Source organism: Scomber scombrus, chromosome 17 (assembly GCF_963691925.1).
Source record: "Scomber scombrus chromosome 17, fScoSco1.1, whole genome shotgun sequence".
In the NCBI taxonomy this organism is placed as follows: domain Eukaryota; kingdom Metazoa; phylum Chordata; class Actinopteri; order Scombriformes; family Scombridae; genus Scomber; species Scomber scombrus.
The window spans coordinates 12,054,639-12,079,297 of NC_084986.1; the positions used below are offsets into that span (position 1 = coordinate 12,054,639).

Here is a 24,659-nt window from a genome sequence, read left to right on the forward strand (position 1 = left end):
GCCGCTTCTCTCTCCGGTTCAGAGGAATAAAAACACGCTTTACTCCCTGGTTTACAACATTCATTGTTTTTCGTGAAAAGCAAAAAGATTCTTCGCCGTGCTTTTTTATATTTGTGGCTCCTTTTTTGACGTGAAATCAAGTTTTCCCCCACCCCTCCAAAACCGGGATAACGAGAGTTTTACGCATTGAGGCAGCCATAAGGACATCACATCAGTTTCTTTTGTGTTTTTTTTTATTCTCTCCAATAAAACAAGGAATATTTATCCCGATGGGGAATTACAGGCAACGACTTTAATTTGCCGAAATGTGTTTAAAGATTTTCCCTTTTCAGTCGTAATCAGGAGCGTGTTTGACCGACCTCATTGTCCTGAGCGCGCTTACTCTCCACATGGCACAAAACGTTTTCCGAGCTGAATAAAGTAATTCAATTAGTCCCGATTTGATCCACACAAACTATATTGACCTTGGATGTAGTGAAGACTGTGACCCTGCATGGGAGCTGAACTGTCTCCTGTCATCTTTATTTTCTCCGGAATGGCATTTCACTGGAAGTAGCCTTCATAGTGGAAGATGGCTGTTTACTTTCCCCCAGGTTGCAGCCTGATCCACCTCGATGCCTAATGGCACACTGACAGTGAAAACTCGGCTTTTGTGAAAGGTAAGGACTGAGCTGTGTCTGACCTCTCCAACTCTAAACACTCCCCATGAAACAAATTCGAGTTGACAGCTCTACAGTCTATCTCTTTATTTTCATTTATATTTAATGACGTTTTGTTTAATATTGGATGAACAAGGGAGTTTTTAACGAGAGCCTCACAGCCTATTAGTGGCTACATCTATTTATCAATGTTCCACTGTACAGTAATCCATATGTTTATTGGACAAGATAAGCTTCAGTGTTACCTGAGACAGCCCAGCATACATGTTGTTGTTTATTTGTTGTATTTATTGAATGGTTTATTGGGGAGGGGGTACACCATCACTTTTGTTTCTCTGTTCATACCAGTCTTATGTCTTTTAATCAGCTTTATAGTAGCATTACATGGCATGATGTGTATATTTATGTCTTCAAAGTGGGGTCAAATGTCACCATTATAGGGTCACTTGCAGTGTACCTTCAATCATAACTTTTCAAGCAATATTTATAGATCCAAACAAGATATGTTTAAGACATATAAAATACTTTGCATTGAAAAATAATTTGTGTATGATGAGATTTTTCCACAAAAATGCTCAATCGCTAGTTAACAATTCTTAAAATCCTTTGCCCTCATTAAAATATCTAGAATCTATACAATTGCAAATATTTTTCATGTCAAAAGTATAACTGCTGGACACAAGACAAAGTCCATTCTCTGAGTATGATTACTGGAGGCTTCAAGTTTCCACATCACACGGATCACATACTGGACCACAACTGGCTTAGAATAGGTGTGATGTCACAAATCATGCCCATACAGTAAGACGTCTTAAACTTTAAGGTGAGCACAGAGAAACTTAAAGACTGTACTTATGCATAATTCTGCACAGTAAAGCTGAATTTCTTTAAAAACGCAAGCTCTGTCAGTGCTTATGTAGTATGATTGAAAAGATGAAAAGGGCAACTCACTTTGAGAGCTGTTTCAAAAATAAGAATTACTCACTGAGCCAAATGGCTCAAAGACAGACATCTTTTCATTGCAGACAGAGTTTAATTTGAGAATCATTAAGAAGTCAGGCGACATATCAGCTAATCCTCCTTCACAGATATCACTTTGACTGGATAATCCTGTTTAAATACCCTTCTGGTAGGTCAACAGTTCCTCCACATTTTCATTCCAAAGACCCCCCACATAGAGATACTGTCAATGTAAGCCCACAGAAAACCATCCTAAAGACCCCTCTGAGTAAAATATTTTGGTTTATCTGATTTAGGATTTAATTCCTTTTCCACTAAGTTTTTTTAAAAGGCAAAATCAAATTAGAACTGTTATGGAAAACAAAATAGAGCTGTAATAAATAAAGAAGGTCCTCTACAATTACAGCATGGAGCCCACAAGGTTGCAAGACTCTAGTTTGGGAACCACTGCTGCAGGGCTTGTGCCTCAGGATGAGTGTGGGTGACTGACTGACAACCAGGGACACAATCAGGGACTGTGGATAAGACAGAATTAGTCACTTTTGCTCAAATTCACAGGGGGCACAAGCCATTACAAAAGCACACACACATACACAAGATTGTGTAGGTAACCATGTAGGGACCTTGCATTGACTTCCATTCATTATGGACAGCCTAATTTAAACCCTAATCTAGACCTTATCCATAACTTTAAAGCTGGAGTGTGTGACTTTTGTCTCACCCATTTTGGCAGTGAGCACAATTACAAAAACACTGTCGACATGCTTACATTATAGGCTCAGCTGTAGTCTACTCCATTTGCCATTGTTGTGGTTGTAAAATGGTGGATAAATAGTTTTGAGTGTCACACAACCCCCGTGAAAGGACTCATTTAATTTCAAATCAGGATTTGATCCAACATTTGGAAAGTCTAGAGGAGCTGCATACCTTAGAGTGAGCAGAGAGCACACTGGAAGTTAGCCAGTCTGCATTCATGCATTCATCTGGCCAGCGTGGGAATATCAAACCCGACACCAGATTTAAAAACTCTGTAAATACAGTGACATTTAACTGGCGGTGATAGGCATAATAAGTATTGTGTGAATTTGTTTTGGGAGGCCTTGAATGCAATGGATGCTCATTTATATGTATGCAGGTTCAAACTGGACCTCAGAAATAACTTTTTGCCTCATTAGGACCAGGCTTTGGTCGCCACGAGGACTACTGGTCCTGACAAGTCAGTGTTTATAACAGAAAAGGTTCCCATGAAGTAACAAAAATGTATGCGTGCACACACACACACCTGGCATGAGCATCTGATGATTCAATTGAAAACTTAATTCAGTTGAATAGAGCTGCATTTATCACCGGAGGCAATGATACTGATTCAGAGTGAAGGATGCGAGACATTTAAAAAAAAAAAAAGCAGTATGTGTCATCAAAATAATGAAGAGAAAAAAAACCACAAACAAGATGGTGAAGAGGGTGCTGGATTTGACACTTGAGAGCTTGCATCAGAAAATGTGCTGCTGAAAGGTCAGCAGGAAAACACAAAGTGACATACTCTGCAGACAGATGACTCACCCTTGACCGTGATTCTGGAGGCGTATAACAGTGCAAAAACACACGCTGGCTATCTGTTCACCCTTTGCTCATTTCCCCCTGACAGTAAATCCTCCTCCTCTATCTGTTTCGGTGTTCTCAGTGCTTGTTTCTTCATTCCTGCCTACTCTATCATCACTGATAGGAAGTGATATTCAAGTCCCAACGAAAACATTACTGGCATTTCATGTGTCTGTTCTAGTTTTTGTCATGGCCTTTGGGTCAGGTTATGACATATGATAGACAATTTATTTTAGGAACTCATTCAATAAAAAAAATATGAAAACGCTTATTTAAACTCCAAAAACCAAATGGTTTTCTTCTTTGAAGAACTACAAGACCGAGTAGGGCAAAGCAGAGATTTCAATCAGGATACCAGACTCATGTAAAGGTCTGATTACTCAAGAGCTGGCGTCTGCCAGTAGCCATCATGTTTCATTTTATTTGATTCTATGATTCAGTTCTGATAAATGTCATTACAGAAAACAAGACGTTGAATGTCCCCATTGAACTCTGAAATTCGATAACTGCTTGATAGGGTTTTTCAAAAAGCCACTTTTTCCTCAAGCTGATCCAAAGTCCACAGGTGTTTTCACTGTTTAGAATTTGTGCAGCTTGGATTTATCTATGTACCTCTAGTGGCAAAAGGAAAAATATGTAGATGGAGTGCATGCTGCATTGTAAGCAGATGGTATGACACTGAATCCTTGATAATCAAACAGCATCCTGTAGTGGAAATGCTGTGGGAAACTTTACTTGTAAAATATATAGATATATAATATACAATACCAGTCAAAAGCTTTATCATTCAAGGGAATGGGAAAGTGTGTCCAAACTTTGGACTGATACTGTATACTTTGGCATTTTTGCCTTTATTTAGTAGCATACACTATGAAGTTGACAGGAAATGAGGGTTAGAGAGAGAAAGCCCCCTGGTCAGACTCAAGCAGAGGAAGTTGTGATTACAAGGTCAGCGTCTTAAATCCCTGAGGGTTTTAGAGCATAACCATTCTTACTAGTACATAGAGTGTATTGACCTTGTGTAACTCTCAGCATAAATTTGTCCACCTCTAACTGTGACCAGAGGTCTAATCAACAAGAATAACTGCAAACACCTGTGTGTCTCTGCAGATAAGAGTACATCTCAGTCGAACTTTAATGACTTTTGGCTCAAACAACACAGAAGATACGGTATGCTTATAGAGAGTTTTCCGTTAGGGTCACTAACAACTTTAAGACTGTTTTTTTAATTTTTTAATTTTTATCAGTTTTATCTAACAAATACATAGAAGAAAACAGATCCCATAGTGGAGCTAGACTTTATGGTGTGAAAGCTGTGGGATCATCTACTATAGATACATTTGACAGTAAGAAGTCAGGACTAGTCTCATCATTAATTCCATCATTTAAACTTCTTAATTTTTTCCAAACAAACTAAAGAAAGAAAAGAAAGGGGCTTATTACCAAACATTTTGATGTTTCAGAAATATCAGTTAAAATCACTTCATCAAAAAAAAACTACTACATAAAGGCAAATAAGTTAAATACTTGCCCACCACTGCAGACAATGAATTTCAATCATCAGTGGTGATTCCTCCTCAGTCAGTTTGTCCATGGTGGTCCAGATTCACATGCTTGCAGCACATGTATCTGTGAAAAGAGTTAACTGTGGGATTTTTGGGAAGGTCGAGTCTAGATGATAACAATAGCGATATTTGTAACTTACAAAAAGTGGACTCTGCTGCAGAAGAGCACTGTTTGTGTCACACTTACAGTCGTGACTGTCACATTTTGCCATTTTACTTGAAGGCAGTAGTAACTTTAACCTACACCACGTTTTTAAGTGATCACTTTAAGCCAAACCATGATCTTTCCTTAACCTAACCTGATGCTGTCACATCATTTTCATCACAGGAATGCAGATGCACTTTAAACAGCTCCCAGTATATCTGACATTGCTAGTGTGGGCAGAGTCAAGTCCTACTGTGCTGAATCAAGTGTGCATGTGCTGGAGTTCCCCAAATCTAGGATTGCCATGTAGAAACAACCCTTTGGGACAGCGGGGTGATTGAGATTGCTTGGCTTGATCAAGCAGCTGTGGGATGCTTCTCTGTGGCTGACACTGACCTTTCTGGAAAAGCAAACAGAGATTTCCTCCTCAGGGATCAACAAAGTAAATTAGAGAGACATGTGGCTTTGTGCCCTCTTAAGCAGAGTGTGTATCATGTCATTTTCTCTTTCGTCCATCTTTCTGTCATATGCATGGTGAAGCAGACAATCTTAAAAAGGATCATACTAATGATACTTCTGCCCATGTAAGTCCAAATCCTTTTTACTTTGTGTTGCTGCTTACCTTTTCTTTTAATAATTGGACTATTCCTTCTACGTAGCTGTTGGTTTGAGTTCATATTCTCATAGAAACGTGATGAAAATCAACTTATAAAAGAACATATCCTTAGATTATAACGAAACAGGACATATTTATTTGACTCTATCATTAAATAACAAGTATGGACATAATCTGTTTCTGGCATTATTGAGTTTGCTGCTCACCAACAGCTTTTTGAAACAGTCCTTGTTCGTAATTGCATTTCAAACCTGTGATAATGTGATGAACTGATTACTGTGATAGACTGATGTTTGCACGATTTGTAGTTAAATTCTAAAACATGCAAAACCACCAGTGTGAACCTTGAACAGAAACATTAAAAAATCTTTCTCTAGTTAGTCCACTTTACCATACAACAGTATATTACAGGATCTATCTTTAAATGGCAGCGTAATGACAGCTGTCTTACTGAATATGTTATGAGATTTTACTTGAATAGCAAGAAAACATTATGCTCAATTCATTCTTATTAAATTACAGTCTATAAACACACTCTTTTCCACTAACCTGAAGGCCAATTGTAATATTACACCAACTCCCCTTTTATATGATGATGAACAGTGGCATAGTTGTACTTTAAAAAACAAAGCACTTAAGTGTGACTGGAACATCACTGCAGTTTTGCCTTTGACGCTAGTGATAATTCCCATCACTCTTTGTAGGGGGTAGACAGAGAAAGTAAACTGGCTTCTGATATTCAACTTTTAGGAAGGTCTTGTTTTGAGGGTAGTCCTTTATGTTTGACTCCCAGCTCGTGGTATTGTATTATCACAGGTGACCTTAATGCCAGTAAAAGGGGGCTTTGTTTTTCTCTCCATTTAAATCCAGTTTAAGGTTGAAAAAAAGTTACGTAAAAATTGTTTGTTAAAGCTATCTAACCTTAGTTAACTTTACCAAAGCAGTTTAAGGCACAGAATAATATAATACATGACACACTGTAGCTATAGTGGGAGAAATACAATTTTCTCTCTCCTTTCTAGTCTCCATTTTCAAATGCCTGCTCATTCCTCTCTCATTACATCCCTCCTTCTTATTCCATCTGTGTCCATATTAGTTGCCTCTCTCCATGCTGCGTCAGCACACAGTTCACTGAAGTTAATTGTTTGAGAATAAAACTTTTCTCACTGTGCTTCTAGAGTAAAAAAAAAGTCTCTGGAGTTTGCTTCACAGTTCAAAGCGCCTCATTCTTTCCTTCTCTGGCTGTTTTCTTCTGGTCCTAATGTCTCAGATCTTCACTGTCCTCCCCTGCCTTACTTCTTCTTTCTCTTTTTCTTTATCCATCACACCTGCCTGGCTCTTTTTCTTCTTCCATCTTTCTTTGAGGTTTTCTTTCTCCTGTGAGGAATTGAAGACAGAATTGTAACTCTTTAGCAGCATAAAGAAGACACAATTAACACTTGAACGCAATTCCAACGTTTGAGTGCTGAGAGTGTAAAAAAATTCACTTTTCCCCCCCCCTTTTTTGCAACCACCTTTCATGCCAAACACACTGTTGCTTTCACTCCCTCTTCATCACCAGTGTCTCTTTACTATCCCACCTTCAAATTCCCTTCCATACACCTCCCCCATTTGTACTGTACTGTAGCTCCATTCCTCCTCCTCTCAATCACACCTCTCTCTAAAACTGATGAAAAACAAGTAAAATCATCCGGAACCATATGCTGTGACATTTATGGTTTTGCCCAAATTCTGAACATGGATACAAGGGGAATATCCCCCTCTGTTGATAGGATGCAGTGTTAATTATATACCTGTCATTCCTGTACTCACAGCTGGTTGTTGCTATAGAAACGTGTCACCTAGCAGCGGCACGTGTAGTTGCTATAGGGACAATACATCACGTGACACCTCCTATGGATTAGGTTTTACTTGTTATCATGCTACAAAAGGCATCTACTCACTCAAAGAGAACACATGCAGCAAGGAAGTGTTACACTGTAGAGGAGGAACATCTCTGCTCTAACAGACATGAGGGAGTGGGAATAGTTTTAAAACATGTAGTAAAAGACTCTCTCTCTTACATTTTTAAATGTTTCCAAGAGTGATTCTGCTCCCTTAAGGCAGAGTTATATTAAACTGTTTTAATAGTTTTCTTGTCTTGCTGACAGATAAACAGTGGAAGCAATTTAGATATTATCAAGGTGATCACACAGCGGCAAATTCATTATTCATTAAGCAGCAATTTAGAAAATTGCTTATTAAGGCAGCGAAATGGAAAATGGAGCAGTGGGTTTCACATTATTTATAAGTTTTATCCAATAGGATAAAACTTATTAATATTCATATAGGCTGTGTATGATCATTATGTGAGAAATGAAAAAAATCTTCTCTTAAAGACTAAACATATCACGTGAAAGGATTTTCTTCACACAAAAAAGAGTTTATATACTACTTGCAAACCAGCACAGATATGTGTGATATGTTACTGAATATTATCTTCATTGTTTGATGTGGTCACTGCCTAGGTCCACAGCAGAAAGACTTGTTGTACATGAACCTGAGTGGTTTCTCATTAGGCGGCTGGTGTGCCTGTTACGGCAGCGTTTCTTTCTCTCTGCTCCTCTTGTTTCTCACTTCAACCTTGTTTCAAACTACAGATGCACTTGGCTTGTTTTCTGCCTCTGTCCTGTAATCACTAGCAGGAAAAGCACTTCACTCTTCTTTTATTGCCAGGCCTTTCTCTCCTCTCCACTCTTTTTCTCTCGCCAACCTCTTGTTTGTCTCCTCACAACAAACCGTTTTTATCATAGTTTGTTACTGTTCAGCTTCTGGTAACTTCCATGAGTCAGTGTTGCACCTATATGTGCATTTATATAAATAAGTGTTTCTTCCTTTCCTTGCTTCATCTTGATCAATCCACGTTTCTCCTCATGTTCCTTGTATTCCCCTATATTCATCTTTCCTCTCAGTTTTGTCATCCCTGTCTCCTTCCCTGTAATTGATTGCCATCCATGCCTTTTTCCTCTTTCAGTAAATGGAGGAACTCTCTCCCCCTTGCTCTTTAAACATTGTGTGGGTTCCTGTTTGATGCACACTAAGGAGTGAGAGAAGATAATCAAGTAGAGAGAGACAGAGAGAGATGGGGTGAGAGGGAACGCAGATAACCCGAGAAAAAGAGGCTGGTTGTGTTTGTCCTTGTGTGATTCGCCATCTGTGGTAAAACACTTTCCTCATAGCAGAATCAGCAATAAGATTGAATTGAAAAACACATTAAAATGTGAACAGAAAAGAGAGTCTGGTCGACGGTGTGTAGTTGGCAGTTACTTTGAATACTAAGAGCTTTGCCTGATTCTAAATCTTAAAAAATAGACTTTATTACTTTGAGATATACGACAGAAAAGAAAGGGAAGTAAGAAGAAAGTGACCAAGTAAAAGAAAATTCAAATTAGAAACTGTTTTTAAAATAGATCTGAGACTACAGAGGTCGGGGGAGGAGAAATACAAACAGTTAAATACAAGTAAGTAAGCTAGGATGGAGTAAAAGGAAGTAAGGGAAGGAAAAAATAGTCAAGGTCACAACCACAATGCATTAACAGACAGACAGAGGGTGAGATTTATAGATAGCGTGTACATGAGGAAGAAAGAGATAGAGGGTGAGGTGGAAGAAAGGAAAGACGGTGAGAATTTAGAAAATAGACAGAGGAAGGTCATGGGTGTGTTCTTGTTCCCATCGTAAATCTATTTTATCCTCTTATATACACAGACACTCACACACACATACACAAGCTCACTGTTTAGGAAAAGAATTAAAGAGAAAAAGAATTATGCAATGGTAACATCCTGGAATATATTTTTTAAAAATACATCCCAATTGAATTTAAAGTCAGAATAATGCATTGAATTATGGTATTATCACATTCAAACTAAAATATTGCATCACTGATCCATTATAACTAAAAATAAGTCATTACAATCAGATTCTACCCGAATAATAATATCACAATTAGATCATAATTACATTCTAACTGAACATAATGTGTTACAATCACATCACAATTATATTCCAACTAAACATAATACTTCACAATTGCAACACAATTACATTCTTACTGAAAGTTTGAAATTTCTACACCAGTCAAATTCTTTGTGAAGGTGGTGCTCAAAGCTGAGTTCATTCAAACAATATTACAGCTGTTCACTTCAGATTGAATGGACTGTACTTATATAGCGCCTTTCTAGTCTTTTTGACCACTCAAAGCGCTTTACAATACAACTCACCCATTCATACACATTCATACACTGATGGCAGGGGTACCACACAGGGTGCCAACCTTGCTCATCAGGAGAAGCTAACCATTCGTACACATTCATACACCGTTGACACAGCAACGGGAGCAATTAGGGGTTAAGTGTCTTGCCCAAGGACACATCGACATGTGGACTGGAGGAGCTGGGAATCGAACCGCCAATCTTCCAATTGGACCGCTCTACCTCCTGAGCCACAGCCGCCCTCAAGATTCTGTATCAGCTGGCCCTCAACTGCTGGGGATCGATCACTGTGATGTTATGTCAGCTTTTTTCAAACCAAAAGTCCAAAAGTTTTACACCAGCAATCAGTTAATATGCAATTAACTCATTTGCTGAAGAGAAACTCTTGATATGTACATTCAAATTCTGTACCTTGCTTATTCTACATCAAATGCAGCCTGTTTAATCTTCTTAGTAGTAAAAGGACAATGCTAATGTTAATGTGAGCCCAGATTAACAGGCATTTAAACCCAAATGAAGGCTCCCGAAATAAAACTGTTTGTTTTGAGCCCGCTTCCTTTCAATAACTATTAATAGACATGTGAGCAGCTGGTGAGCAGACAATGATTCATTTGAATATTATGTCAGAATGGCAGCACTGTGTTTCCAATTTTATAACTGCGAAAACTATGTAACATAGACAATAACAGTGACCATAAAACTGTAAATGCAACAAACGCAGAATATTGATTCAAATAAACTGCCCAAAACAATCACAAGCCATCTGTGTTTCTTCTCTGTTTCTATCTCCCTGATCAGTTTCCTTACTTTATCTCTCATATGCTCGGGAAGAATATCCTGCCGGGGCAAATGACTACTTGACTACACACACACCCATGTTCATGTTGCCCTGAAGGCTGACAGCCAACAATAAAGGGTCACCACTAAACAGAAGAGATTGTTGTCCTGGGTGTGTACTGCACATTTATCTGCTTACATCTCTCTCAGCTACTTGACTGTAAACCACTTTTAGCAAGCCTGGAAAGACGCTAAAAGTCTGACACACTTTCTCTTTAAGAGTATATTAAAAAAAAACCTGTCACCTGCAGCTTTTGAAAAGTCTTGGTTGTAAGTGAGGTGACACACTTGCGTAAAATAAGACAAGCAGAGCTGTGATCCTGGGGACTAGTTTAATCTGCATTATTTTGTGAGAAATGCTACACTCTGCATATTGAGTGTCTTACATCTCTTACATTCTGAGTATCTGGGAGACTTTGTCTGTGCTTTTTCCCCTTGTGAATGTACAATATGCATATGTGTACCTGTGCCCAAATGTATTTTTGCAGTTGCATCTTTGTGAGTGCTCCAAAGATCCAATAACTGATAGGAAAAAGCTCCACATCCATATTCTTTACATTATATGTTTTAAGTAGCTCTTATGAATGTGTTTTACTTCTTGTTCCTTCAGGTGGATGTTTGAGCTTCACTATACAAAATGATGTATGTGCAGAGTTTGGCACTAGAATGCTGTTTTCACATTCATCTGCTTAAAAGGGAAAATTTCTCTCAAGAGTAAAGACTTGAGGCCTACATTGCACAAACACTGAGAATGGACTTTACAGTGAAGCAGGAGAAATCTTGTGTCCAGCAGTTCAACTTTTGAAATGAACAATAGGAGTAGATATTATTTTAAGAATATGTAACAAGGTAACTGAACATTTTCTGCAAAAAAAACATGAAATAAAATGTATTATTCCATGCTATTGTTAGGTCTAAAACATGTCTGGATTGTCATGTCTTTAACTCATTACCAATGTGTATCTGTAGGTTAAGTATGACTGCAGCAGCAGGTGTACTAACAGGCTTGGCTAAGCTAAAACGCCAAGACTCTGCCCGCTCTCAGCACCGGTCCATACCACCTACATCGCCAGGCCTGGGAAACCCCACCCCAGAGGCTGCTCCCAGGTGATCATCGCTTGCTTCCTCTTTATAAATTCAATACTTATACAAAGATCATGTTTTAATTGAATACTTTAAGCAGCAGGAAACTAGCAGCAGTTCCTAAGTGATACATAAGCTACACTTGGTTTAATGTTACAAAAAACAATGACTTCCAAATTCACTGTACAAAAACTAGTGTTTGTACTTTTCATTCAGAAAGCGGAAGCGACGTGCTGATGTTGTAGTGGTGCGCGGCAGGCTCCGCCTCTACTCCGCCTCCGGTTTTTTCCTCCTCCTCGGACTGGTCATCCTGGCCATAGGGATTGGTATGGCAACACTTGGCTACTGGCCACACAGTGAAACCATGTCCTCAGCCAAAACACCAACTGGAGGAGGTTCTAAGGCAGAAATTTCAGGAGGAGCCAAAACATCTGCTGTCACAGAGGGGGCCATTGGTAACTCTAGCCAAAGTCATAATGTGCAAGGTAGCTAAATAAAGGAAAGAAAAGTTAAAGGTCAAGTCAGTGATTCTAATTTTTTTTTTTTTTTAATTCAGCAAATATCTCCTCACTGTCCACTGCAAGGGGCATTCATGCTTGTGCACATGATAGGGGAAAATCATCAGAGCAGCCGTCTGTGCATACAGACTGCTGTGGTTCAATATATTTCTGCTGTCAGTCAGCCTGATGAAGGCAGTCTGCCTGGCTGCTGTTCTCACAGCTCCCAAGGAGCTGCAGCTGACAGACAGCTGCTTTTGATGGCAATGTGTGTCCATGACTTTAAGGGGCTTCTGAAAGAGCAGAAAAGGAGGGGTGTATTTCTCCAGAATGACTGACTCGACCTTTAACCTAAATATTGGAATAAGGAATGTTTATATTTGTCTCAGAAATACTTTCTTAATGTGTAATTTGTTGTGCTCCATGGCTTATAAACTCAAACTGCTCTTTGCTCCTCATATAAAGATGGTCTCTCTGTGTTTTTCTGTATGCAGGTACACCCTCTAAGCAGACTGGGGGTGCTCTGACGCGGTTCTTGGAACAGCATCGTCACTCTGAGAGGATGAAAATGTTCGGGCCCTTCACCATGGGCATTGGGATTTTTATTTTCATCTGCGCTAATGCCATTCTTCATGAAAACAGAGACAGAGAAACTAAGGTAGGTCAGACATCGGCAGATTAATTCATATACTGGAGCATACACCAACGCTGATTTATGCAGAAAGTGGTTCTAGAAAAGGTTATGAGGGGACCTTTAAAACAGATATTTCAATTGTAAAAGCCTAAGCAAATAGATTATGTGGTTATTATCCCTCTCTCCTGTTTTCTCATTTCTATTCCCTGCTATATCAGGGGCACGCACACTGCAGTCATCCATATTCATCAATGTAATGCTCTTCTGATCACATTTCCTCTGCTCTTATGCCCTCTCCTTCGCTGTGTTGATTCGATTAATCCTATCCCCCTCCCTCTCTCCCTTCCAGGTAATTCATATGAGAAACATGTCTAAGTTCACAAACATCTAATTATCTACACACAAATGTATAACTGCAGAATAATAATATGTTATGATGGAGTGCTAAAAACATTCTTGGGTGATCTCCTAATGCTTCTAGTGATAAATGATTTGTCTTCTGTACTAGATAATCCATATGAGAGACATGTACTCCACAGTCATCGACATCCATCACCTCAGACAGAGAGAGCAAAAGCAACACCTTCACCGCAACAGCACCTATGCAAGAGAAGTTGGGGATCTTCGAGCCTTCAGCGCTGAGAATGCCACCGCGGTTCGGATGGCCAGCAACTCCCTCCTCGCCTTCTCTCGGGCTGGAGGAGGAGGAGGGTCTACAGAGGAGGAGGAGGTGCTGTTAGGGGACGAGGAGTTTCACAGACACAGGGAGCATGCTAAGTTGGATTGTAGCTTTGCAGGACTTTTGGCGCCGCTCTACAAGGATCGGCCCTTCTGTGGCCCGGGGATCGGGTTGACTCACTCAGATTCTGTACGCCGCCAGTGGTCTGTGGATGGAGATAGGGAGAAGGGAGGACACCACGCTCGCTCCATTGTCTCCTCCTCTATCTCTGCGTTCACTCTCCCCGTTATAAAACTCAACAACTGTGTTATTGACGAACCGGAGATGGAGGCAATTACAGAGGAGGAAAGAGGAGGAGAGAGAGGGCATGGTGAGAGGTCACAACCTCTGAGCTCCAAGGAGTCCTTGGCGGTTCCTGTAGCATCTGTTGCCAAGGCCTCTAAACCACCAGGCTTACATCGGAGTAGCTCCGCCTCTTCTTCATCCCACTGCTCCTCTATCTCCTCTACTTCCCTCTCCCCAGCCCCCTCGTCTACCTCAGGCTGCTGGCTTTCCCCAGGAGCAGCAAGGAGTGACTTTGGCTCCAACTCCTCTCTACACATGCTCAGCAGCCACTCCAAATCTCTGGACCTGGAGCGTGGGCAGAGCATGCTTAGCGTACATCCGGAGCAGCGGAAGCACCCCAGCTGGCCCCGCCTCGACCGTAGCAACAGCAGCCAGAGTAACAGTGGTAATCGGGGCAGCACTAAAGGCTACATGAGGCTGGAGGACAGGGAGGAACAAGGGGAGAGGTTGTTGGATTTGTCACCGTCGATGATAGCGAGGCGTGACTATAGTAAACGAGAGAAGCTGCTAATGATATCAAGGTCACATAATAATCTAAGCTTTGAGCATGATGATTTTAATAGCAGTGCACTGAAAAGGGGCAGCTCTGAGACTCGATTCTGAGGACAATGATCTGAAGGTTGTAGACCGTTCTGTCCTGTTCTGTTAATTGCTCTCCAGAAAGTTTGAGTGTACAGCACTTTGTGTCATGGGGAAACTGTCGAGTTTAACAGTTGCACCCTGAAGATATGGAACTCAAACATGATTTCAAAGACACTTTTTACAAGTAGCAGGCTGGAGAGTAGTGAATAGCAGACTATCTAGTGCAGTAAAAGGTTCAGGCCTCATGTTAGCAAGACAATGAATGCCGACTGTACCAGGTGCAGAATTGCTGTTCTGTAGATGACCCTGACCTGTTGTCTGGCAAGTGAAAAGATAAGTTCGATACAGGGATCAATAAAAAAATCACATTACATGAACAGTCTATAAAAAAGGAGTTCTAATAAAGTTTTACCAGGATCTCAACCCAGAGATAAGGCTTTAGGATCAACACTGTTTCATCAGTGATGTTGATAGGTATCCATCCTGCATTACAATATATGGCAGAGACGAGGTTTAAAGACCAACAGGTATTGATATTAGTGGTAAAGTATTAGTTTTAAAGGTGGTTTATGTGTGTCTATGTGTCTGTTTGATCCTCATATAGAAGTAGATGTAGAGATTGGTCCTCACCAAGAGTAAAGTCTGACAAAACCATTTACTACACTGTCAATACACAGCAGCAAGAGGTGTATCAAGGTGCAAGTTGCCCTACAGTTATTGCTGCTGTTTCCCAAGAACTATAGTAATAACTTGTGGCTGCAACTATGGATCATCAATCTTTAGTGTCCTTGGTGACTGAGTAACAAGAACGGACACATTTTCTATGGCTGTGTTACAGGCATCTTAAGCTTATTTCTTACAAGCGTCTATCTTGATTAGATTTCACTCAGGATATACAGTCAATTAATCACAAACCTAGACAGTATGTGAGAAATTCCTTGTATGTGATTAGTAGCAATTACTTGGATTGCTGATTAATCAATATTGCTTTCAGTGGGTTAATTAACTTAATTAATGTTCATGGAAAATCAGATTCACCAGAATCTAAAGTGATGTCTAAAATTTGCAAAGGAAATAATCACATTTGAGAACCACTAACCAGGAACTCTTGGACAGTTCTACTTGATAAATTACTTCAATAATAGATCTATTGTGAAAGTTATTGTAAAATCAACACACTTTTAGGCTCTACGCTAGTGAAAATACAGCATATGAAACAAAAATCATTATAACAGTTGTACTGCCGTGGCACCTGAGCCAACAATGAATCACTAACTATACATTTATCTTTTGCTATCTTTATAAATCCAGGGAGCTGTAATAATGAGCCATGCAGTTTTCTGTCAAGATCCTCATTTGATGATGCATCTTGTGTTGCTTGATAATTTTACATTTTTGAGGTGATATTTGCAGGTTTGAGTTCAGGAATTCAGCTACTGAGCAACATTGTAATAATGTCTTGGCACAGTGTTGTTTTTTTTATAAGCATATCTCACAATATGTTCAAAAGGTGTGTTGTCCTAAACTGAATTCATTACTTGCTCAGCTGTCTATCTGTCCCAGCTCATATGATGATCCATTTTGCTGTTTTTGAGGTTCTGTTTGGTTTAAAAATTCTGTCCTTTTTATCTATAAATGTAATTAGGGAAATCTTCCATATTGCTTTTAATGCAACACATGCAAACAGTAAAGAATCTTGTTTTGAACATGATGTTCATTGTCGGTGATTGACACCACACATGTTGAAAAAGACAAGAGTGCAGGAATCTTAACACAGAGCTTCATTAACCGGTTTATAGCAGTTTATGAGTCAATGTCCAATTTTATCCTCTCTGAAAATAAACTGCAATTTCACTGAAACATGTTTTCTCCTAATGAGTGTATTGAGTATAATACTGATTCCTACAGATGGATTCACACATACTGTAGGATCTTTTCTATCGCCTTTCTTGAGGGTCAGTGGGAGGCAATAGCATCTCCTGGGTATACACACACGCACACAAACTGTCTGACCCTACCCCCGCCCCACTTAAACACAACTTCCCAAATACGTCACTGATTCCTCTCTCTTTCTTCCTCCACATCGCTCTCCTTTTTCTGCATACAAAATAATAAGCAAAGGTCTGTATGAGTCATCATCAATTATCATATGCTCTGCAGCTCTGTGGTATTGCAACACACACACACACACACACACACACACACACACACAAACACACACACACACGCCACAACCAAAGATTTTACTTACATTAAAGCATGCATACATATTCCTCCTCAAATTCATATATAGACACACAAAAGCACACTTGCAATGCAATTCAAAAGCAGATGGCTTCTGAGGCTCATCATGTCTCATCTCTGTCTGTTAACGAGGGAACTGATCATAATTCTAACTTTTTCTGAAGGCAGGGAACATATTTAAGCAGCAGAAATGGATGATGTTGCATCCAGTTAACATGCAGCAAGTAAACTAAATTACTTCGTCCTGTTGAGATTTCCCATCACTCTCTTTGTTCTTGTAGTTGCAGGTTTTAGTCTGAATATGAAATTAAAGGCAGTCCTTCTGAAACAATGGTTTTGCCTCCAGCTGTTGTTTATTTAATCACATAATGTAGGAGCATCTTGTTGCCAGGAAAGATTAGGATAGAACACTGACCCCGTGTCACTTCTACAATCTACTAGCAGAAAAGTTCATCCTTGGCAATCATGTATTGTTTTTTTAAACTACTTTTAAGAAATGGTGACTTGTTTTCAAAGATGTGATTTGTAGCCTCATCCTTTAACTTTTAAAAGACAAATTAATTTGTTATATAATCAGTTCATGAAAGCTCTTTCATTTGCTGCTCTAGACACCTGATTTTGAGTCCAAGAAAACATGTACACAGAGTGAAGCGTATCATATTTTCAAAGGCAGCTAAAGCAGTGTTGAATATACAACTGGCAGCTGCGAAAGTCAACAAGTCTCTAAAAAAAACTGTGTCAGCTACAGAGACAATCTAGGGGAAAGATTCTGAATAAACAGGAAGCAATACTGCAAAACAAAATGTAAAAGAAAAGGGAAGACAATTTTTCTAAATCTTTCAAACTAAATGAAGCACGGAACGAGACTGCAATAAACACTCTAACCCATTAATACTTACACTGGCTCATCAACGTGCTGAAACACACACATATAGCCACACAGCTGGAAATTCATCCGTCAGTAAATCCTAATCGATCACATATTTATATCTACATCAATGACTTTGAAGACCTGAGGCACAGGTGAGCTCTCACTGGGGAGAAAGGGGATTCATTTTTCAAACATGTATTAATTATTTTCTTCTCTCCCAGTAAAAACTGATTTTCATTTATCTGTTCTGTGTATTTTGTTTTGTTATTTTTGTTTGTGCGTGAGTGTTTGAGGCGACGATGGTGCGTGTGTGCTGTGTGTTATGCCCTTGTAACAACAGCAGAGATGTGGGTGCTTTACTGAGATAAACAGCTAATAAACAGACTAATTACTACAGCACATCTGGAGGGTAAATTGAATGGTTTGCAGATTAGTCGAAGAGAATGACTGCTGAGAGGGCAAACTGTATTAGCACAGCTGCCACTGATAATAACAATGCATTGTGGTCTAGGACGAGCAGTGCTGAATTAGTAATGCAAGTGAGTCATCCAGTTAGTAACATATTGGTTTCTGGAGCAGTGAACACTCCATTATTCATATTTTCTGATAAGGAAAAGAATGTAAATGTTTATTTTATCAAACTGGATTTCTTGTTACTCGCCCATGTGTTTAGACAGCATACAGTGCTGCAAGTTTCACGGATGGAAACATAAGATTATTGTGTTCTTTTATGTTTCAAATGGTCAAAGGTGTCCGTCATGGATTTGAACATCATGTCATGTTGTTATGTCATGTTGACCTCTCTACTGTCTCTCCTCTTCCCCTTTTCGCACAATCCTGTGTAATTAAGCAGAAAACTGAGTCTCCCTGCAGAGTGTGTGTGTCAATGAAAGATCCTTGTGGCGATAGTTCCATAGGACGAGTGTGTGTTCATGTGTCTATCTGTGTATTTGTGCACTGCCATGAGGCAGCAGTGGGGGTGCCAGCCTAGTTGCCATAGCAGCTCACGATGTGCTCTGGACCCCTGCCTGAGGAGTAAATGCACTTGCACACACATACACACAAACGGAGCTTTAAAACACATTATATCCCCTAACTACCAGCCATTAAATGAAAGCGGAAATAGAATCAAAGCAATGTAAGAGAGCTGTAATCCAGAGGTTAATCCAGTTGACTGTTGCTCTGTCCTACACTGATAATGCACAAATCAGGTAAGGTCAGCACAATTTATCTGATGCACTTGATCTAGATTGTTTCCTCTCTGCTGCTGGGGGGGAAAATGGTGGAGCATGTTGTATAAATATATTAAAAGAAATGCATTCGGTTCTAAATATAGATAAGGGCCCCTTCTCTTGCTTTACTGCTGCTTTAGTATGCCATCAGTCTCAAGAGGAATTGTTCTGAAAAAGCAAAGATGTAAAAAAAAAAAAAAAAAAAAAAAGTAAAGGAGGATACGGTGCAGAGCAGACGTAGTAATAATGTAAGATGTCAGATGTACTGGAGGCCTGAAGATGTCTTCCACTGGAACTGGTGCAGCAGAGATCAACATGGACTTTGTGATACCAGCATTATTCAAATAAGCGTGTTATACTGTATGAATCCCAGCTTTCAAATTCTAAAACTGTCTTTGACCTTTTCAGCTTCACCCTCGAGGGCTTTTGGTGTCTAAACTTAGAAAGTTACACTGTGTGTTTACCAGCTTTATTTGTGAGCATATTATTGGAACATTCCTACTGATTTATTGGCTTTATGGTGCAGGATTCCCGACCTAACACTTTTAATCACAAGTGAATTTGTGGAGTGCCCTTGTCTTAAAGGGACTCTTTACCGATTTTATATGCCATCATTCTTCCTGTCACATGGAAACCAATGAAGAAAAAAAAGGTTCCTGCCCGTTCAGAACATGTGGTCTATCAGAAAGTATAACATGCTGTTGCAGTGTCTTGTGGTCTCTGATCAGTGAAAACATGAAAAGATCTGTGTGGTTGATTTGTACGGGTGAGGGAGTGATGTAAATAATAGCCCATGAAGCCATCAAAGCTGTAGTCGACAGACTGATCAAACTGAAAAAGTGTTGAAAATGTTTCAGACAGAAAGTGTAAGCACTGTGGTTCACATGCTGTGTGTAACTTACAGTAAGACACTGTTAAAAACTGCTATCTAACAAGTGAGGAGAAAACTTTCACTGTTAAATGCAAGCAACACTGTGAAGGAGTTCAGTGTTACCTGTGCAAATATTATATAATATATATATATATATATATATATTATTAATATTGGATTTGTTTCTAATCATATTTGTATTAATCGCAACAATAATTCATTTCTTAAAAAAAATAAAAAAAAGAGTTCCTTGACTCTCAAGTAGAGCTGCAATGATTAGTCGATTAATTGTTTTGTCGCACGGCAGAAAATTCTATTTGAATAACACGCAATTGTTTCGAGTACATTTTTAATGAAAATAATTGTTTATTGCAGCCCTGCACTCGAGCTGCAGTTTAAATTTTAGTTGACATTCTGTGAACCCCTTTGAGTTTTGTTCAACATTATACAAGTAAAAACTTTTGCACCACTTATAAGGTTTTTAATCAAATCATCCCAATAATGACAGAAATGTTAGCAAAGCTCATAAGACCTGGATGATGATTGTGAACCATGTAAGACGACTGTAAACCCTGTCAGTGTATTTGCTTCACTGCAGTTTAAAGAGAAATTTATAGTATAGGATTGCTTTGTAGTACAAAACAGGAATGCTATTCTTGCTGTACAAACAAGCCGAGACTTTCAGACGTGTCAGATGCTATTAAGTGAAATACCAAGTAAAAATAATCACTACCAGAATGTTTGTCCCTTTCAGTAAAAACCTTCCACTGATAAATTAAAGATCACCTTTGCATCCAGACTTCAATTTGTGAAACAATACCACTGGAGTGAGGTGGAGGTTACCAACTGTTTAATAATCTCTATTTGTACAGCAGTAATGCCCAAATACAAAATTAATTTGACTAAGATGTGGGGATTTCTAAAAAGGGATGTCTAATTGTGCTCAGTAGAAAACCTAAGGCCTCCACAGCCATGCTCATTAGACACATCACACAAATACACACAGCGCCAGCACCAGGTGACTCACCAGTGGGCTTTACATCTGCTTCATATTTCCATCTAAATACAGTTTCTGTCTTTCTCTTCCTCCACCCATCTGTTTCTTCTCTCTCTCTCTTGCGGTTTCCTCTCTCTTTCCCTCTCATTTTACCCACACTCAGCTGCCACCTTCATCACTTCATCTTCTCTGCCTTTTCAATTATTTCCTTTCTCCCTGTGATGTCCGTCCCCTTGTCCCTTCCTTGCTCATGCATTCTCCTATAGTTTTTCCCCACTTTCTCCCTCTACTGTATATCTCTAATCCCCTCCTCCTTTCCCACAAGTATTGTCCTTTCTCTCTGTACTCTCTCCTTTGTAAGAACATGATAGTAGCAGAGAGCTCCGACATGAACTATGAGATAGGAAGCCGAGTTGTTAATATTTCACGCACTCTACAGTGAGTGATACTCAGGCGCACAGGTCTGCTAATGAGAGGACCTTTATGAGTTTATAATGGTACAAATGAGAGAAATAAAAAACTGTTGGAGCAGCGCTGTCCCAAATATGTTATGCAGTTCTTTGTTTATTTGCAATTGTTGTATCTTCCTTTTGGCAACTGAGATCATCAATATTATCTTATCAATTTAAAGACTGCATTTACTTACTATGAAGCACTATGAAGCAATGATTTTACATGTAGGTTTTTCATTTTGTCAAAAAAAATGCACACATACTGTACAAGCACATACAGTAGATGAATCGAAATACAGGTTTTTCGCCAATGGTTTTGCATTATTTCACCAATCAACAGGTGGAGGTAAGGTATCAAGAAACAGAGCAGTTTGCCAACAAAAAGTGATATTTGCTACCAGTAAATATGGATGTAAACAATGCAAAATGTCCAAAAAATACAATATGAAATATTTCACATTGTAGGAAATGTTTTAGACCTCAAGGATACACAAAATACATTTTGGTGAGTAAGACTTAATACTTTGTTTCTTTTTGGCATTTTTGGTTTTCATTTGATAGTGACAATAAGGCACAAAGAGGAAACAGTGGGTGAGAGAAGAGTATGATATGCAACGTCTTGGTCTTCGATCCAGGGACATCAATTTTATGGTATGCATCTTAACCACTAAGCTGCCACCATGCCCCTAATCGGATCTCTGGTGTAAATGCAATCTGTATAATTTGACCACATTCTTAAAAAAACACAAAAACTTCCCAATTAGTTTAAAGGTTACCTAAATCAGCCTTTTCTTCCTGTCTCAAGCAAGCCAGTCAAAAAGCTACTCGTGTCTAATTTGATGGCAGAGAAATGTAGAGCCGATATCCGCATCCCATGAGATGTGCCAATTGCCTACATAATTTGACTGTAGAGATATGATCACAACGGGAGCAGAATGGATATAACAAGAATGCCTATTAATATTACAGTAGAGGGAAATGCAAATGCTAGATCAGATACAGATCATTTAATACATAAACAGGGTCAAAAAGATGAATATAGATAAACAAACGTTCACCGGCACTTCTCCAAGTCTCTCTCCTTCTCTCGCTCTCTCACTGTAACCAACACATTTTCCTACTGATCATCCATTTAACACCCACACAGATGCATTTAGTATACCATTTTCATATCAATATAAATAATCGTCATAATAAGGTGGTATGATGTGATATTATTATGTGACAGTTATCTGCATTGTGTGGTCATTTTGTCAGCTTCTACTGTAAATGAAATTAGATCAGTGGTATCAATTTTAAATGACAGATTACAATATCATTATTTTAATCTAAAAGAAGTGTCATCGCTTCCATTAAAGGCGGAAGTAATTTGGTACAATGTAGTCTTCTCTATAAATAGCATTTCTCCATTAGGTCTTCTAGATTTCTTCCTATGTAGGAAGTTATTTTTAATCCAGCGTAGATGAGAAAAAATATGAAATGTGTTAGGACAGAAATGTCAGTATATCTGATTGGATTTGATGTTCCGATGTTTGTAGGTGGTAAAAGAGGAGGACAGGAGGAGCAGAGAGCCAGACAAAAAAGTGAGACTCGTGGGAAATTAAGACATTTAGGAGGTTTGTGTACGGATGAATCCATGGGTAGAAAACGAGTAAGCGTGGGTAGATTGACAGCGAGATCACACATGCAGCTCTATGTATGTGTATGTGTATGTTTTGTGTTTTCTATGTGTGTATGTGGTCACCAAATGGGAGTTATGTGACTCCTCAGAGTCAACAAACTAAAAGCTTTTTGTGTCCGCGTTTCTTTACCGCAAACGACGTACACAAACACTCACAGCTGATGCTCGTCACTGCAGGAAGATGTTTGGTCTCTGTCCTCATTAATAAACTACAGGACATGCATGGATGAGCTAATTTGTGTGTGTTTTTGTGTATGAGAGTTAAAAATAAAGTGTCCGTGTGTCTGTATAATCTTTTCCTCACGCCTGTGTCATTGTGTCATAATAGATGTGGACTGACTAAAAAAGCTCTCACACACACCATGCATAATATGGACATGTAGAATTGTGTGTGTGCATGCCTGTCTATCTGTGTGTGTTAAAAGTTTAAACGCCTCTCCTGTATTTCCTGTCTCTACAGGCATCATCTGCCTACTCAACCAATCAAGGGGAAGCATCCTACATCCCTCTTAACGAGCCAATTAAATTAGTGCCACTGAAAGGAACAACCTACGGGCACTATTCCCCCCCCCCCCCTGCTCCCTCTTCTCTGGCCTCCCCTCTCTCTTTAATTGCTATCACCCCTCTATCTGTCATCTTCACATCTGTAAAGCAGCTCCCTTGTTGTCTGTCTCTCCTTCCTCTTTCTTCTTGTGTCTCTCTGGCTTTCAATTTTTTTTGACTCTCCATGTTCCTCAGTGGACCTGTCTCTACTTTCCTCTCTTGTGTACCTTCTGCTCTTGTGTCTCTTATCCAGTCTCTGACCGGATTAATTGTGCTTGTCAGCCATGTATCTCATTACAGCACCGTTGTTTATACAGTAGGTGATAGAAACTAACAGAGACACCCATATTTTACAAAGTGTTCATTGAGTAAAAGGGCCGGCTGGTTGGACTAATTATAGCTTTAAAGCTGCTCTAATCAATACTTTTATATTAAATTAGCAAATCAAATGACTTTGTATAATGTGAAAGGAGTTAGAGAGCGTGTTCACTCAACCCTACTGTTCACCTTTAACGTCTTTAAATTATATGTATGTTTTTCATATCTTTAATATTAATATTTTTCTCTTGTTGTGCTACAGTGTCTCTGGTTTGTCTGTTTGGCATAAGCACAATATATTAGATCTCTATCTTTTTCCATTTTCTTTTTCTTTTTACAATTACATGGTTAACTCTGCTGTTGATGATTTTAAGATATACTATATTGTGGTTTTTCCTTCAATATGTCACCTGTAAATTGGATATTTGTTGGGGACAGATGCATCTGCAATGTGATCTGATATAATCACTGACTGAAAATCCTAGTGTTCGAAAACAACCTAGCAAAGAGCCGAAAAACATCCACTTAGCTGCCATCATGAGGATAAAAATACAGGGCGTTGTGAGGGAGATCAGAGGAGGATGAACAGGTGGGACACAAATCTGCAAACAACATGTCAGAGGAAACAGTGACGTGGAGCATCTCAGAACAAACAACTCTACACATGTTGAAACAGATGGAGAGCAATGCAAGACCAAGCCTGACTCAACACCTGACAGCTAAGAATAAGATAATGTGACAGCAACAAACATGTATTTACCACAGTCATATGATTGAAGGTCCCAACTGACTGATAAATCCTGGTTTCTGTTCTAACATCCTGACGGTGGGTTGAGAAATAGGCATAAATAACATGAATCCGTGACTCTACTCTGCAAACAGTACAAGCCAGTAGAGATGGCAGATAATGTTCATGAAATTGCCAAACAATTTGTCAGTAAATGACTTTCCTTTCTCCACGCTGGTAAACATCTGTTGTTTTTCTTGTGGCCTGG

General features: G+C 39.2%; 1 protein-coding gene across 1 annotated transcript; it reads left to right on the top strand.

The window, feature by feature from the left end:
• Positions 1-16,315, top strand: tmem200a (transmembrane protein 200A). The gene is made up of 5 exons (XM_062437410.1): positions 1-659; positions 11,605-11,742; positions 11,935-12,203; positions 12,710-12,873; positions 13,358-16,315. Exons 2-5 carry the CDS (start codon positions 11,612-11,614, stop codon positions 14,474-14,476), a joined length of 1,683 nt encoding a protein of 560 aa, XP_062293394.1. The 5' UTR covers positions 1-659; positions 11,605-11,611; the 3' UTR covers positions 14,477-16,315.
• The last annotated feature ends 8,344 nt before the right edge of the window (positions 16,316-24,659 follow it).